The sequence below is a fragment of the Megalops cyprinoides genome, chromosome 13, assembly GCF_013368585.1.
Source record: "Megalops cyprinoides isolate fMegCyp1 chromosome 13, fMegCyp1.pri, whole genome shotgun sequence".
Taxonomy (NCBI): domain Eukaryota; kingdom Metazoa; phylum Chordata; class Actinopteri; order Elopiformes; family Megalopidae; genus Megalops; species Megalops cyprinoides.
This window is the reverse complement of record NC_050595.1, coordinates 16456240-16471014: the sequence shown is the minus strand read 5'-3', so window position 1 is coordinate 16471014 and position 14775 is coordinate 16456240. Positions and strand designations below refer to the sequence as shown.

At 39.3% G+C, this 14775-nt stretch overlaps 2 protein-coding genes across 2 annotated transcripts; one reads left to right on the top strand and one right to left on the bottom strand.

Moving 5' to 3' along the window:
* Positions 1-434: 434 nt before the first annotated feature.
* Positions 435-3798, bottom strand: LOC118787917 (chymotrypsin A-like). The gene is made up of 7 exons (XM_036543684.1): positions 3747-3798; positions 3301-3404; positions 2915-2994; positions 1892-1970; positions 1449-1629; positions 1189-1322; positions 435-638 (listed from the first exon to the last, which is right to left on the bottom strand). The coding sequence occupies exons 1-7, from the start codon at positions 3796-3798 to the stop codon at positions 477-479; spliced, it is 792 nt and encodes a 263-aa protein (XP_036399577.1). The 3' UTR covers positions 435-476.
* A 2189-nt stretch (positions 3799-5987) lies between these two features.
* Positions 5988-9691, top strand: LOC118787928 (chymotrypsin B-like). Its single transcript, XM_036543701.1, has 7 exons — positions 5988-6039; positions 6739-6842; positions 7226-7305; positions 8497-8575; positions 8688-8868; positions 8973-9106; positions 9503-9691. The coding sequence occupies exons 1-7, from the start codon at positions 5988-5990 to the stop codon at positions 9662-9664; spliced, it is 792 nt and encodes a 263-aa protein (XP_036399594.1). The 3' UTR covers positions 9665-9691.
* Positions 9692-14775: the final 5084 nt, after the last annotated feature.

The window sequence follows — 14775 nt, the reverse complement described above, 5'->3', positions numbered from 1 at the left end:
CAAAAGAACAATGAGAGAGTGATGGGTATGCTGCTCCTGCCAATTTCAATCTCAATTCGTTAATCACAAACTGTGTTACACATCAGCTAAAATGTTTGAATTTTTGTAGAGAAAAACCCACTGGTGGGAATTGGGTAGTTATTGGAGGAGAGAGCACAGTATAAGTGAATAATAGCGCTTTATTGGAGTCTCTCAGAGTGAGACAGAAGATGTTTGTCAGGGTATTTAGCAGTTTTTATTAGCAAAGGATCAGCTGAAAAGATCTTTGAAGCCTTTTGAGAGACTTTTCGGTAATACCCTAGGGACAATTTGCAATAAAACTGGGTTTGACGTTTGCTTATAGCAGTATTTCAGTTTTCATCTAATCTGACCCATGTTTTTTGGTTTCAAGGGAAATAAAGAGAAACAAAGTAGCTTTTCACAGTAGCCCGTCTTTATTGATAATGACGAGGAAACTGAACACAGCAATGCCAGCTTTAGTTGGCAGCGATGGTCTGGTCCATCCAAGCACGGAGCTCAGTGACACGGGCATAAACTCCAGGACTGGAGGGCGAGCAGGTGCCACTACCCCAGGACACAATACCGACCAGGGTCCAGGCACCACTCTTCTGGCAGACCAGGGGGCCACCAGAATCACCCTAAAACACACATAGAAAAGCAAATGGTGTCAGGAAATAACAGCACAACTTAATATGTAGGGAAGCAGAAGTGATTGCTGCGTGCATGGCTCATTGACGGTAGTGATTGCTTTATGCATGTGATTGATACAGTAGCAGTCAAACGTTTCAACTTTTATACTTTATTTTTACTATTTCCATATTTTAAAAAAACAGTAAAGATATCAAAACTATGAAAAAAAACAAGTGGAATTATGCAGTGACCAAAAAGTGTTAAATAAATGAAAACTATCTTATATTTTAGATTCTTCAAAGTAGCCAAAAATGTTTTAAAAAATTGCTTTGAAATTTATACTTCAACTTCACTAAGAAACAACTTTCACTGTTTCAGCATACGTCTTTTGATCAAAATGTCTTTGAATGCATGTTTCTCATTATCTTATCAGGTGTGTCCTAACTTTTGACTGGTTTCGCATATGTACTGTATGAGTTAGCGATAAGTGTTTTTAGTGTATGTCTGTGTCAGTGTTATTAGATAATGCTGTGATTGGTGGAGGCTGGAGAGGTTTACCATGCAGGAGGAGGCACCAGAGGCTCCAGCGCAGATCATGAGGTCGGTGATCTTGTTGCCCCAGTAGCGCTTACAGTCAGTGTTGGTCAGCAGAGGAAGAGCAGCCTGCTGCAGCAGGGCAGGGGTGTCAGGAGCTGAAACGAGTGGAACCCCAGGTTTAATTCTCATCTATACAATCTCACCTGCTTCTGAGATGAGCACATGTCTGAGACCATGGAAAAAAAGGAGTCTGTAGCTCAGATTGGTTGTGGAGTGGTTACCGTTGTGCCTGGTCAGACCCCAGCCAGAAGTGACGCACTTCATGCCACCGGGGAAGTTGTCTCCGGTCTCAGCCACACACACAGGGGACACACGGGGGCCCATCTGAGCAGGAGTGGCCAGCTTGATCAGGGTGATGTCATTGTTGATGGTGTATCCATTGTAGCGGGGGTGCTTGAAGACCTGGGAGACGGACAGACATACTTGAGTGAATCAGAATCTGCGTGTTTAATCAGAATGAGAACTTTTTTCTATGAAGGCAAACCCATTTTCTGCTACTTCTGTACCAGGAAACTGCACTGGTAATAAGATATTTTACATATTACGCCCCTACACAATAAGCATGCAGCAAACTGTTTCAAAACAAAAGGAGTAATATTTATGAAGAATATACACAGTCATCGTATTAATAGTACAGGAAAGTTGAAGTTGTTCCTGTTCCTACCTGCCCAATCCTCATGGTCTGGATGTTCTCAGCGTTTGAAGAACGATCATGTTCCCCAAGGATGACGCGGTGAGAAGTTCTGAAAAGTGCAGCGCGTAAGTTGTACTTTCAGTTGTAAAAACAGCCCATAAAACTTTGTGTAACACTGCAATATGTTCAAGTGAAATAGACCATTCATATGCCTAACCCTCAGAATCAGATCACTCCATCCTTATCAGAATTCTAATACAGTGTTGTATAGCTATTGTATAGCTTCTTATTTTCTCAGTGCTTCAGTCACTATCAGTATATTGCAGTATGGTACTGTCACACCCGCTCCCAGTCAGCCAACTCAGCCACACACAGTTCAACCCGCTCAGCCACACCCACTCAAGCGCACCTGTAACCCATTCCTTCAATCAAGCCCTGCCTATATAAGGACTCAGTTTTAGTTGCCTCATTGTGAGGTATTATTCCCCGAGACTCTACTGAGCCTGCTCTCTGTTACTTCTACCGTGTTATCCCTGTGTTCGGACCCTCGCCTGTTCTCTGGACCTTGATTGTGCTCTTGGATTTGGTTATTGTTCTGCTGCTTCTGTTAACGACCTGTTTTTGCTCCTGGCTACGTGTTGGCCTCAGTGATTAAAACCTGTGACCGCAATTGGATCCCAGTCTGTTTCATTACAGGTACAATATGATGATGCAAGTTAATGTTGCTCTTACGTATCATTGTTTTGCACCATAAAACATTTTAAGTAATGTGACTTTTATACAGTATCATTATACTCTGTGTTCACTTTAGTATAATTCTCTTATTTTTAATTGTTCAGCACTATGTCTTAGGCAATTCTGGCTGCTCTGTACCTTTTTCATTTTCTTGTTACTCAAGTATCATGTATTCACATACGGTGTATCATGTCATGCTAGCCTTCTAAATAAACAATGAAGTGAGCTTTGCAAACCTATATTTATTAATACAGTAAAACAGTCATGGTAAGAGCTTTGCATCTATGATATTCAGATGGTTTTTACTTATTGCCTCACCTCACACCACAGTGAGCAGCAGTCACAACCCAGTATTCACTGATCAGAGAGCCACCGCAGAAGTGGAAGCCAGTGTAGTCCTGGAAAACATCCAATGACTCATTGGCAAGCTGAAAGTGTACTGGCATCCTATATTTCCTTGTGCTCAGTCTTTTCAGTCTTTTTTCATGCACTACCAAAAACCAGCCATGAACAATGATTGGATATTGGGCCAGTAGGTCAGCTGGTGTGTTATCAGATGTAATTTAGAGAACTTTTTGTTCAATGTAGCACAGTTTGTTGTTTGTCAGTGAAAAATGCTTCCTCAGGGTAAATTTTAGTATTATACAAACCAAAACAATAAAGTCTGTTTTTATAATTTAATTTTCAAGATGGTGAGTGCCTACCTGCAGAGACACCTGCCAGGGCCAGGAGTGGGGCACAGCTTCCTCTCCATTCACGATCCTGGCATACCCAGTGATGACAGGAGGGATGGCTGGATCACCACAGCCTAAAACAGGGAGACATACCTTTAAAGGACAATTATATGGTCCCCGCCAACCAGAAAAATCCTTTCACACAGTGAAATGCATTTTGTTAATTGCTGATGTTCTAGCTGTACTATAATGTCTGCCACTGCAGTAGTTTAATACTGAGATTGATCTATGTCACAGAGGGCTGCTTTCATTAAATTTCAAACCATTTCATATTTAACACAAACAATTGTCTTCATTTTCTTGCACCACACATTTAGCCAGTGTCCTGAACTCAGAATGAATAATAACAAATATCAATGATCTCAAAAGAAATCTGTGATAGATTTCAAACTCTGAAAACTGATTTCATTCCTTACCATATGCAGCACCAACAAAGGCAAGGCAGGAAAGGATCCACAGGAAGGCCATGTTTTCAGTTTGCTGGAGACAGTCAAGTTCCAGGTATTTATACACCTTCAGAGGGACTGAATTTGAATATCTCCTCAGGTTATGAAGTTCAGCTGTTACTGTTATGATAACACTAACTTTTTTCACAGGCTCTCAGTTAAGCTCTGCAGATGATGAAAGAGAATCTAAAAGGTTTTCTTGGTTAGATTGTAGCATTAAAATGATGTCTAATAGGTGCAATTATGAGGCAAATATTAATGTAAAAGAGAAGGGTTGAGGACAAAATACTCAATTAAATAAAATGATACAGAATGTACAGGTTGTAATCGTTTAGTAGCATTTAAGACATGATGTAACTTTTTCCTTATTTTTAAGAATAGACCTTTCATGCCATTCCAGGGCAGAAACCAATATGTCATCCATTTATATAGAGTTTGCATGAAGTAAAGAAGCTATTTTCACAGACATTAATATATAGATTTCAGTCATATAGTCAAAAGATTCTGTCTCATAAGCATAAAATTTGAGATCTATTAACGGTTTATCAAATTTTAATCATAACTACGGTAAATCCTATTAAAGGTTATTTGGGAACATGTATAATGTAATTATACTTCACTTACTTTTCTTTTTGTCTGGGTTTTAGTAGTAAACATTGTAAAAACCACTATTAACACACATTTTGTTAGTGCAAGTTTGGGGGTCCTTGTGTAATATTATCTCAGCCTGTGGGATCCATGCTGGAGTTTTTTTTTTTTTTTTTGGCAGATGTTATGCTTGGGATCTTTGAGTGAAAATAACATTCTTATCATTATTAGATAAGGCAGTGTGGAAAATCACTGTATGCACAGGTGTTCACTGCAAAAAATCTGGTCTGCACTGGTATTTTCTGCAACTGTACATGGGACATGTACACCACTCAGCCCATTTTGTTGTTTAATGAAAGAATGTCATGGAGAAAGTCTATTCATGTGTATAACCCCCCTCTCCCAAAAAACAGTGAGTATGATGCCTCTGTCCTCTGCTGTGGAAGTACGTTGTGCATAAAAAATTAAATTTCCATGCTGGTCAGTTGTTTTCCCCATGTATATTTGCAGAGGTGGACACAACTCTTCAGCCAGGTGGAGGAGCTAATTAGTGAAATCACCTTGTTTATTGAATGGCTAGAACAAATACATGGTAGGACTTTTACTTTCTGAAGCCAGGGTGTCCACCTCTGCATATTTAATATATTTCCAATGGACTGGAAGTTAAATTTGGTGTGAATTCATTGTGAGCTGGCATTGTGATCAGAAAAGAACTATTGGTGGGCTTTGATGGGATGATATATGCCATAGGGTCCCCTAAGATGCAGTAAATAAATATATAAGGCAAGCAGGCTTTCCCTCTTTCCACTCTTACCATCATAACATCTTGCAGTCATTGTCTGGGAATATCTGGGACTGGGAAATGTAACACATGCAGAATGTAGAACCTTCAGCCCTAGCGGGCTGAAAACACTCATGTGATGCCATATTATCCATGACATGGACAAATAAATGATGATTGTTTTTGTGCTCTTGCTAGCTATAATGCATAGGTAATCTTTCAAATATGAACTAATGCATACTGAAAGAGATTCACAACTAATTCTTGAAATCTTATCAGCCAAATCAAAGCAAAATGTATACTATTTCTGACATTGATATGAAAATTCAAATTGAAGGATTCTCAGGTGTTGCTGAGAGGGAAAAGTTTGGGAAACAATGATGTAGTGTAACAATCATACCACATGTGATGACATAAAATAAACCTTTAGACATTAAACAACAACTGATGTGCCTTAAGACATGGTATGTTGCCAGCCAAGACCTGCAAAATACTGATGACAGCAGGGACTGTTATTTGATATAGGTGAAAATAAGAGATAAGAATTCATCACAAGGTGATGAAAGCAAGAGCACTTTTCCAATGATGATGATGGTGAGGGCTATTTTCAGCTCTGCCTGATATAGTCCACATTTCATGGACAGGCTTGGGAACTGTGCGGTAGCACTGCAATGATAAGCAGATGACACTGTTCCCAATTATTAATATTTTACCACAACTTATTTGTCTGGGAGGGACCGAACATAGCTCTCAATGGTAACAAGGTTCTAACGTCTTAGTCAAGAATGTCATGGTATGTATATAAAGTCACTGAAGCCTCTAAAAGTACCACATTCTCAGAAATGGCTTTCCTGTGGTTGGTGTCCTGTTTTGCCTTCATTGGTGCCACTTATGGTAAAGATCTTTCTTTGTATGGCAGGACAGTTCATGAGGTAGTGATGTTAAAGATGTGTAGTCTTGCAGCTTTGCTTAAGAAAATAGAAGCCTTAAATCTCTTGATCAGAGAGGTCTTCTGCTTCACAGAGAAATTATAGCTCACCTGAGAAAGAAATCAGAGCAATTCTTGCTTTCCTTGCCTAGAGTTTTGTTAAGATTAATATTTTAGTTACATCTGTAAGGCTTTATGTACTATTTATTTTTCAGATCTAATCTAATGAAAGTAGATTATTGGAATCTCGGTAGAAATTGAAAACAAACAGCAATTCTGTCTCATTATGTTGTTTTTCTTTCCACATTATGGCAAATACAGAATGGATAGAGTGCATGTAATTCAGTTGTCTATTGGTCTGTTGAACAACTGGGACAGCATTGTCTCTGTTCCCTGGACACCATTTCACTTTGCATACACAATGTGACATTGATATCTACATGGAAACTGATTCATAATCAGAGCATCTCTTTCATATTCATAGCAATCAGATGGGTGAGTGCCAGAAATAAATGCCTATTTGCACAAAATGATGTGTTTTGAGTGACCTGCCAGAAATGTGAAATGCAGTTTATTTTGGTGCAAGGGAGGAGACTTGTGTATTAGTACAGATTTGAACCCATGGCTGAAGTATAGCAAGTCTGACCATTTACCTCTGTGTGCAGGCTGTGGTGTCCCAGCCATCCCCCCTGTGATCACCGGCTATGCCCGTATTGTGAATGGGGAGGAGGCTGTGCCCCACTCCTGGCCCTGGCAGGTGTCTCTGCAGGTACTGCTATTCTGCTGTATGTCACATGGGACAAGAACAGACTAATTTGTCCACCAAGGGTGGTGAAATTTTGCAAGTTCTAGAGAAAATTGAACAAATGACTACAAATGACAGCAGATGTGTTAGAAATGTGCAATTCTCCAAACAGCACCCTTACCTTAACAGATTCAAATTTCTGCAATGTATTTGTGTACGGTGGACATATTGATTGCGTATACCTGGCAATGTTGTGAATTTAAGCAGTCCTGTGTTGCTGAGAGGTGCCAGTGGTGCTGAACATACTGTATTGGCAGCATGTTTCCTGCTCATGCTGTCCATGGTTGTTCATGATTGTTTCATTGCTGGGGTCTTCTGTGGTTATTCATGGTTGTTTTTGGCTGTAGGATTTCACTGGCTTCCACTTCTGTGGTGGTTCTCTGATCAATGAGAACTGGGTGGTCACAGCTGCCCACTGTGGAGTTCGGTGAGTAAGTGCGTTGCATGTTTCAAATATTTAATTCAGAGTATATACAATTTCCTCTGCCAAATTTAGATGTGCCCATTTCTGTGTAGATGTATAATTTATACACTGATATCAGAAATATGTTGTTTGCTGCACTAATAAGATACAGAAAAATAGAAGATTATATAAATTAAACTTAGGGCAGATTCATGATATAATTTAAGATGAAATACAGTCTATAGAGTGAGATATAGATACATTACAGTGTAAACTACTTTGGAGGAACAGCATATCAACATTATTGTGAATTTTTAATATATGTTGAAGCTTGTTTATGGTGCATAGGAAATGCTCAGAGGATCTTTCCTCACATAGTCAATTCTCCAGATGTGCATTCCAGCCCAGGAGAAGTAATTTGGTGATAATTACTTACCTGAGCTTTATTTTTAGGTTTTCATTCTCATAGAACTTAATTTTTTCTGTACCTTACCCCATGGCATTGCCAGTCATGTTCTGGATTACAGTATCTATGTGTAGTCAAATGGTTGGGTTTACAGTGCTAAGAACTGAGTTTAACTGAATCGTGGATCTTAAAAAACCCGAAAAATCCACCACCAGTACGGACCTGTGCTGGCTGGTGCCATCGGAACTAGAGAAGACTGTCAATATGAGTAGTTAACTCCCACAATTTGATTTCTTCAGATCTGCAAATCAGCAAATCTGCATGCAAACCATTCAGTGGTATGAGGTTATAATTGTCTTAATGAATGTGGCAAAGCCTGTTATTTAACATTGCAGTGTATATGACCATGTATATGTCTAATTCAACAGGTATCTAAATCTAATTCAATAGGTATAAGTCTATGTTGTTATTTACTCACAATATGCACATCAAACTTACTGAGTGGTTTTCAGTGCAGGTTAAATGTTTTTTGTTTTAACATAATATGAATATGTAATCGATTGTAATGAAGCTAATGAATCAAATGATGTAATGAACATTCATTTTAATTTGATATGTTGTTAAATGATGTTACATACTTGCATTAGCTTGATCTGTTTGATGAAAGTGGCAATACTCATTCACACTAGAACAGAAAAAAAATGGTGACTATGACAGGTTTTGGTATTGGCATATAGTGCTGCCTCCAGTGGGAAGAAAGTTGGCCTGTTTAATGTAAACCTCTTGATTGCACGATTTGTGTGGTTCAGGACCAGCCATCGTGTCATTGTGGGAGAGCATGACAAGGGCAAGGGTGATGAGGAGATTCAGACCATGAGAGTGGAAGCGGTACAGTGTCACGGTTTTTATTGCACCTAAAATTCCAGCTTTTACATTCTCAAACACAACTGTGGCATTGAAAACATACAACTGAAAGCAGGGCCTTTCCCTCCTGGTCTAGGTCTTCACCCACCCTGAGTGGAACCCCTACACCATCAACAATGACATTTCTCTCATCAAGTTGACTGCCCCTGTCACCATGAACCCCCGTGTGTCACCTGTGTGCCTGGCTGCCTCTACTGACGTCTACAGTCCTGGCATGCGCTGCGTCACCTCTGGCTGGGGGCTGACCCGCCACAACGGTGAGTGTCCCCGCAGTCACTAGTGACACTTACAAGTGACAGAATCACAATAAATACATGCAAAAAAGACCCATAAATGCGAGATTATCTCATTTCCTCCCCAGCCTTGTTCACCCCCAACCAGCTGCAGCAGGCCGCTCTGCCCCTGCTCTCCAACGAGGAGTGCATGGCCCACTGGGGGGACAAGATCTCCGACGTCATGATCTGCGCTGGAGCTGATGGAGCCTCCTCCTGCATGGTACATCCAGCAGCTGCTCACATCCTGCTCTTCATTACATTTACATTACATTTATCCATTTGGCAGACGCCTCTATCCAAAGCCACTTACAAGTGAGGCCGAGTACAACACAAGCAAAAGCCAAACACGGAGTAACAATATTAGAAGTACTGCATGACCAAGTTTCAATAGTTGGCCTGACAAGGTACAAGGTGGGTATCAGGATATACCCACCGGATACTCACCCTGATACTCACCCTTTTTAAGAGCATACACTCATACAGCTATTATTTGTCCGCTTCTAAAGCTAATCATGCAGAAAATACTCCAAATAGAGTCTCTGAATAAAAAAATGAATACATTTTCCAATTAAATGTGGGCTCCAATGTATTTTATATGCTCTTCTACCTGTCACAGGGTGATTCTGGTGGCCCCCTTGTGTGTGAGAAGGAAGGGGCTTGGCATCTTGTGGGCATTGTGTCCTGGGGCAGCAGCCGTTGCTCCACCACCACCCCTGCTGTCTACGCCCGCGTCACTGCCCTGCGCTCATGGGTGGATCAGATCCTGGCAAGTAACTGAAGGGTCACACCGCAGCCTTGGAATGTACACACAACCTGTGCGGACAGTCAGCTTTGACTGATCCTCACCTCACCAAAAAAATAAAAACATGGAAATCAAGTCTGTTGTCTTGTACATTACCCTACGGAACAATGACATGCCACCACACATGCATGGATTTGATTATTCAAAATTACCAGCAGAGGGAGCTAGTTATCCACCCAAAATAAGGTGGGATCAAAAATATCCTCAAATATTTTGTTGGATGAGATTCTGTTTTTCTCCAGTCATGACTCTGAGGTAAAAGATAAATATATTCATGGAAATACCATTTAAATTGTCCAGTGAGACATTATTTTTGACCAAAAGACAGGCCAGCTATTAGAAATGGAAAATAATTGGTAAATCTCCTTTCCCCTACCAAAAAAATCACATTGTATTCAAGCAAAGTGCAGTATGCAATATGACTATGACTTATTTGTTAGCCCAAAAGTGAATCCCCTGGAGGAGGCTTCCTACTATTTGAGATGGGCAATAAGAGGACAGGCTGAAGTCTCTTCTGGTCATTTCCATCAGTAATGAGCTGTAGGATTCACAGGTTTTGATGTTTCAAAACATAGAAAATCTGATATCTGTCACTTTATTCAGACCTTGAGTCAACAGGTATACACAGCTATCATTGTGTTAATGGAAAGTACAGGCAAATAAATAGGTGTATTTTTTCCTTTTACATGTCAAATAGAGTAGTCCATCAATCAATATTAATGCAGCGCAGGCACATCTTCCATTTTCTAAGTACATTGAATAAACCCACAGAACATAGCAGGAAGATGTTGACTATTTGAAACCCCAGGAACCTCTACTCATATGAAACTAATTTGTCCACAAGATGGATCACCATGGCAACATCTCTATCCCCTTTGAAGAGAATGTACTACTGACTCGCTGCTCTCTGGAGTGCTTTAGAGTAGATACAATACTGTGCAGGAAAATAGATGATGACGCAAATGATTCATAATATTTTTTCTAATAATAAGATGAAATACAATCTATAGACTGAAAACCAGAAACAATGTGAGTTACTGCTGTACATCATATTAATGTTATTGTAAACATTCAATATATATGATTTAATGATGTTGAGACTTTTTATGGTGCATAAGGTTTTCATTTTCATAGAACTTGACTTTTGCTGCATTTTAATCCATTGCATTTTCAGTCAATGTCTGGATTACACCATCTATGAGAAGTCACATGGTTGGATTTATAGTGCTAACAGATAGTGAAAAAATAAGAAAACAACGACATTGAACAGAGCCATGGATTTAAAAATCCCAATCAATGCACTGCCAGTACATACCGGTGAAGTCTGGTGCCATCAGAATCAGAGAAGATGGGTAAAAACCGTAAACATGAGTAGTTAAGCCCCACCATTTGAAGTTCGTATAGCCAGTCAATTTGGGAGAGAGTGGCTCTTGGAAATAGTTGGCAAAAGTTCCAGTGTTTACTGTCCTTACTAATGCCCTGCCTCAATGGACAGGATGGCTGGACTGCCCTGGCCACTCTAGGATGGAAGGTCCTGCTCATAGCCCACCTGAGCCACCATGCCATCTCTGTGGCAACCCTGAGGCTACCTAGAAACAATGTTAAACATGATTGCCATTGTATTTTATTCCATCTTTTTGGGTCCCTGTGTTGTAAAAGCCACAGAGGAAAAGAGATCCACTGTAACGGAGTATTGATCACGGGTCACAGGGATGATTTTCAAACAATCACACTAGCTTTGGTAGCAGCAACTAATGACTACCATTTTATCCTTAAGATTCTATATAAGTACTACACTGCCACCTTCACACTCTGACTTAGTACATGGTACTGTCCTGCTTGCCTGCACACACAGGAGCAACTATAACACACTATAGCTATTAAAATATAACCACTTAGAGACATTACAATGTCTAATTGTCAATATCAGAAAAGAACACCAAAATTATAACTATACTAAAATTAAGTATACTTCAGTGTATTTTTTTTCTCCTGGGAATAGTGGATCATTTGGATACAATAAACCATTTATTGAAAATACACTGATGCTGCATCAGTATGCCTTCGAGGGGAAGCGAGTCATACTACATTAAGATAAGAGTTCTCTTCATGAGATGACTCATTCAAGAGTCATCTCAAATTAGTTTAGAGTCCCACCAGTTGTGAAATCAGTCTTCATTTTTAGTTTGTTAATTTTGTTTGTGTCTTCCTTTGTGATATTTCCTCTGCAGCAAAAGCATGCATGGACAATTAATTCTGTTCATGATTTGTAAAAATCAACAAACTTTTTTTTTTGTATAGCCCTTTGATTTCTGCATTGACACAACATGTTAACTGGAAAGACAGGACTTTTTGGAAACTCTTCTGGAAACATTTATTAAGTAAATCCCTGGAAAGCAGCAAGCCACCAGCCTGTAATGGCTGCATCTGTGAGCATGCATAATGCACTCACCACTGAGACAGAGGGAAGAGTGAAAAACATTCAGATAACAAGACTCTTGACTTCAGAGTGTTCTCTTGTGTTAAGGGGAGATTAAACTATTTAAATCACTGATTAAAACACAAGCAAGTACAGCCAGTAACAAAAATAACATGATGAAAACAAGTCATATAATGAAAATATCAGGAATAAAATAAAAATAATTCCAAGAAAAAAGCCAAGTATAAAAAGATGAGTTTTCATAAAAGGAGTTTAAAGTAGCAACTTTTTGTGAAACACTAATACTACTTCCTGATAGAGCATTCCACAATTTGGGGGGCTTCACAGAGGATGCTTGATCGCTGTTTGTTTTTATGTGAGTTGTAGGGATAACAGAAAACCTGTAGTTCTGGCAGTAGGGAGTGAGTAGGTCAAAAAGGCACTCAAGGGCTAGTCTATTTAGCGCCTCAATAAAAGCAATCAATAAAATCGTAACATGTATTCTAGACTGGAGTATTATGACTCCTCTTTTTGTTGTGGTTATTAGTCTGGCAATGGCATTCTGAATCAAATGGAGGAGAAATAATCTATTGCCATTTAGACCTGAATAAAGAGCAGAGTGAGAGGGAAGAAAATGAAACAATCTAGAAGCAACAAGCAATGCAATCAGTTTGTATCCTTCATTTGAATCAAACCATGGGCATTTGCTGACAGAGTACATGATACCAACCTTTGACTTTACTTTCATATTTAATACTACATTTGAAGCACCCTTTTCAACACATTTGCTTCATTAGATATTTAAATAGTGTTAAGTGAACAATTCATGTTAATGTGTAAATGCAGTGCAGTCAGAGGGTGGAATGTGACAGTTGATTTAGGTGGGAAAGGCAGCATGAATTGAATGTTTTCACTGCACAGGAGCAATAAACTTGGAGATATGTGACAGTGCAGGCATTTTAAATCATTTAAATGTGACAATGTGCGCTCGCTCTTATCTGGGTGAGCGGGAACAACAAGGACCACATTATAATTAAAACAATGTGAGTATGAGCATATCTAACAGTAAGAGGATAGCAAGAGAATATGAAGAGCCTGTGTCTCAGTGTTAAATTGGCCATGAAAAAGCATTCAACCTACAGTTTAAATGTGACTCACAGTGATAGATTCATTAGGAGCAATCACAGTAAATCCAAGTTAAGATGGGCAGAGGTAAATATGCAAATTACAAATAAAAAAACTGAATAAAAAAACTATTATTGAATAACTGCTGTAAAATCTGATTTGGGCCCTGATTAAGCATTAGTTTCTCTAGCACAAAATCACAGAGGGACAAGAGTGTTACTATGCCCACATTATTTCAATTCTTAGGGAGGAAGAACATTCAATGTAAATCAAACCGCTTCTGACCAACAAAATATTTGCTCTACACCTCAATGCACCTCCCCTCATGCTGATGATCATCAGTCTGCTAGGGCTCTGGTTGTCTATAGAAACATACCCCCCTCATGCATACAGGGGAAAATTGTTGAAAGTTCTGCTATAAGAGTTTGGTTTGTGATCTTATGTGATGAAACAAGTTCCTCAATGTACTTAGCTGGTTACCTCGCAAGCTAACTAGATATTCCTATTATATATTTGCATCACTGCTTTGTTTTACATTGAGGCTATCTGATAACCTAGCTGGTAATCTGGCAGAAAAAATGTCTGTCGAAAATCGACAGACAGTTTGATATACCTGAAGTAGTCCCTAATGGTGTTAACATTTAAATGTTATTATTAGTTTGTGTAGCTTGTAACTTTTGAATATCAATTGGGCATATTGTGGTCTCATATTTGTCCAAATCATTTGCTGAAATGTTCCTCTATCTTACATTGAAAAAGAGGAAATCAATCAATAATCTACTTAAGTGGGACTGTGTTTAAAGATGGAGGGGCTCCAAGCCAGGCACTTTTCCTTTTGACTGCTTTCTGTCAGCTGGTAGTCAAACAAACACATCATTTTTTTTACGGTGGCTTTCAAAATGAGCAGATTCATCGTGCTGCACAGCTTTCAACCAGTAAGGACAAAAGTGCACCTCTTCATGCTGGGATAAACAAGTTTGTACCCCCCTGAAAAGCCCTTACTACAGGTGAGCATTGCAATTGCTTTGTTAGAGGAATTTAATTAACACAGTGTCCTACTGAGCTTCCAAGTACTGGACACAGCGGCCTGCAGTGAAATACACTTCAGACAGATTCAGTGCCTGATTGGAAACTGAGTCTTTTGAAACTTCTGTCTCTGCTGTGTTACAGGTGAATCAGCAAACAGATCGGTAATCCATGCTTTATCCAACTTGTCTAAAAAAGGTGTTGCTTTGTGTGTGTGTGTGTGTGTGTGTGTGTGTGTGTGTGTGTGTGTGTGTGTGTGTGTGTGTGTGTGTGTTTGTGTGTGTGAAAATATGAAAATAGACGAAATTTTTTTCCTGGAAAAGGTTCGAGACAATTGCGTCTTGAAATACACAAATTAATAACCATAATACTGCCATCTTCTGGACAGAAGTAGCACAATTTATTACAATCTGAAATGCTGGACAATGTTTGCAGATGTTATGATATTATGAGAAAATACGGAATAAAACTCACTAAACAGACACATACACAAAATTCATGTGTGCTTTTTGAATCT

Excerpts from the sequence above, each read along its gene's own strand:
- LOC118787917 (XM_036543684.1), bottom strand. The coding sequence starts at position 3,798 with ATGGCCTTCCTGTGGATCCTTTCCTGCCTTGCCTTTGTTGGTGCTGCA. Across the intron at positions 2,995-3,300 it reads CCTGGCAGGTGTCTCTGCAG|GACTACACTGGCTTCCACTT; the intron begins GTAGGCACTCAC and ends GATGTTTTCCAG. Across the intron at positions 1,323-1,448 it reads GGGTCTGACCAGGCACAACG|CTCCTGACACCCCTGCCCTG; the intron begins GTAACCACTCCA and ends CACTCGTTTCAG.
- LOC118787928 (XM_036543701.1), top strand. The coding sequence starts at position 5,988 with ATGGCTTTCCTGTGGTTGGTGTCCTGTTTTGCCTTCATTGGTGCCACT. Across the intron at positions 8,576-8,687 it reads AGACCATGAGAGTGGAAGCG|GTCTTCACCCACCCTGAGTG; the intron begins GTACAGTGTCAC and ends CTCCTGGTCTAG. Across the intron at positions 8,869-8,972 it reads GGGGCTGACCCGCCACAACG|CCTTGTTCACCCCCAACCAG; the intron begins GTGAGTGTCCCC and ends TTTCCTCCCCAG.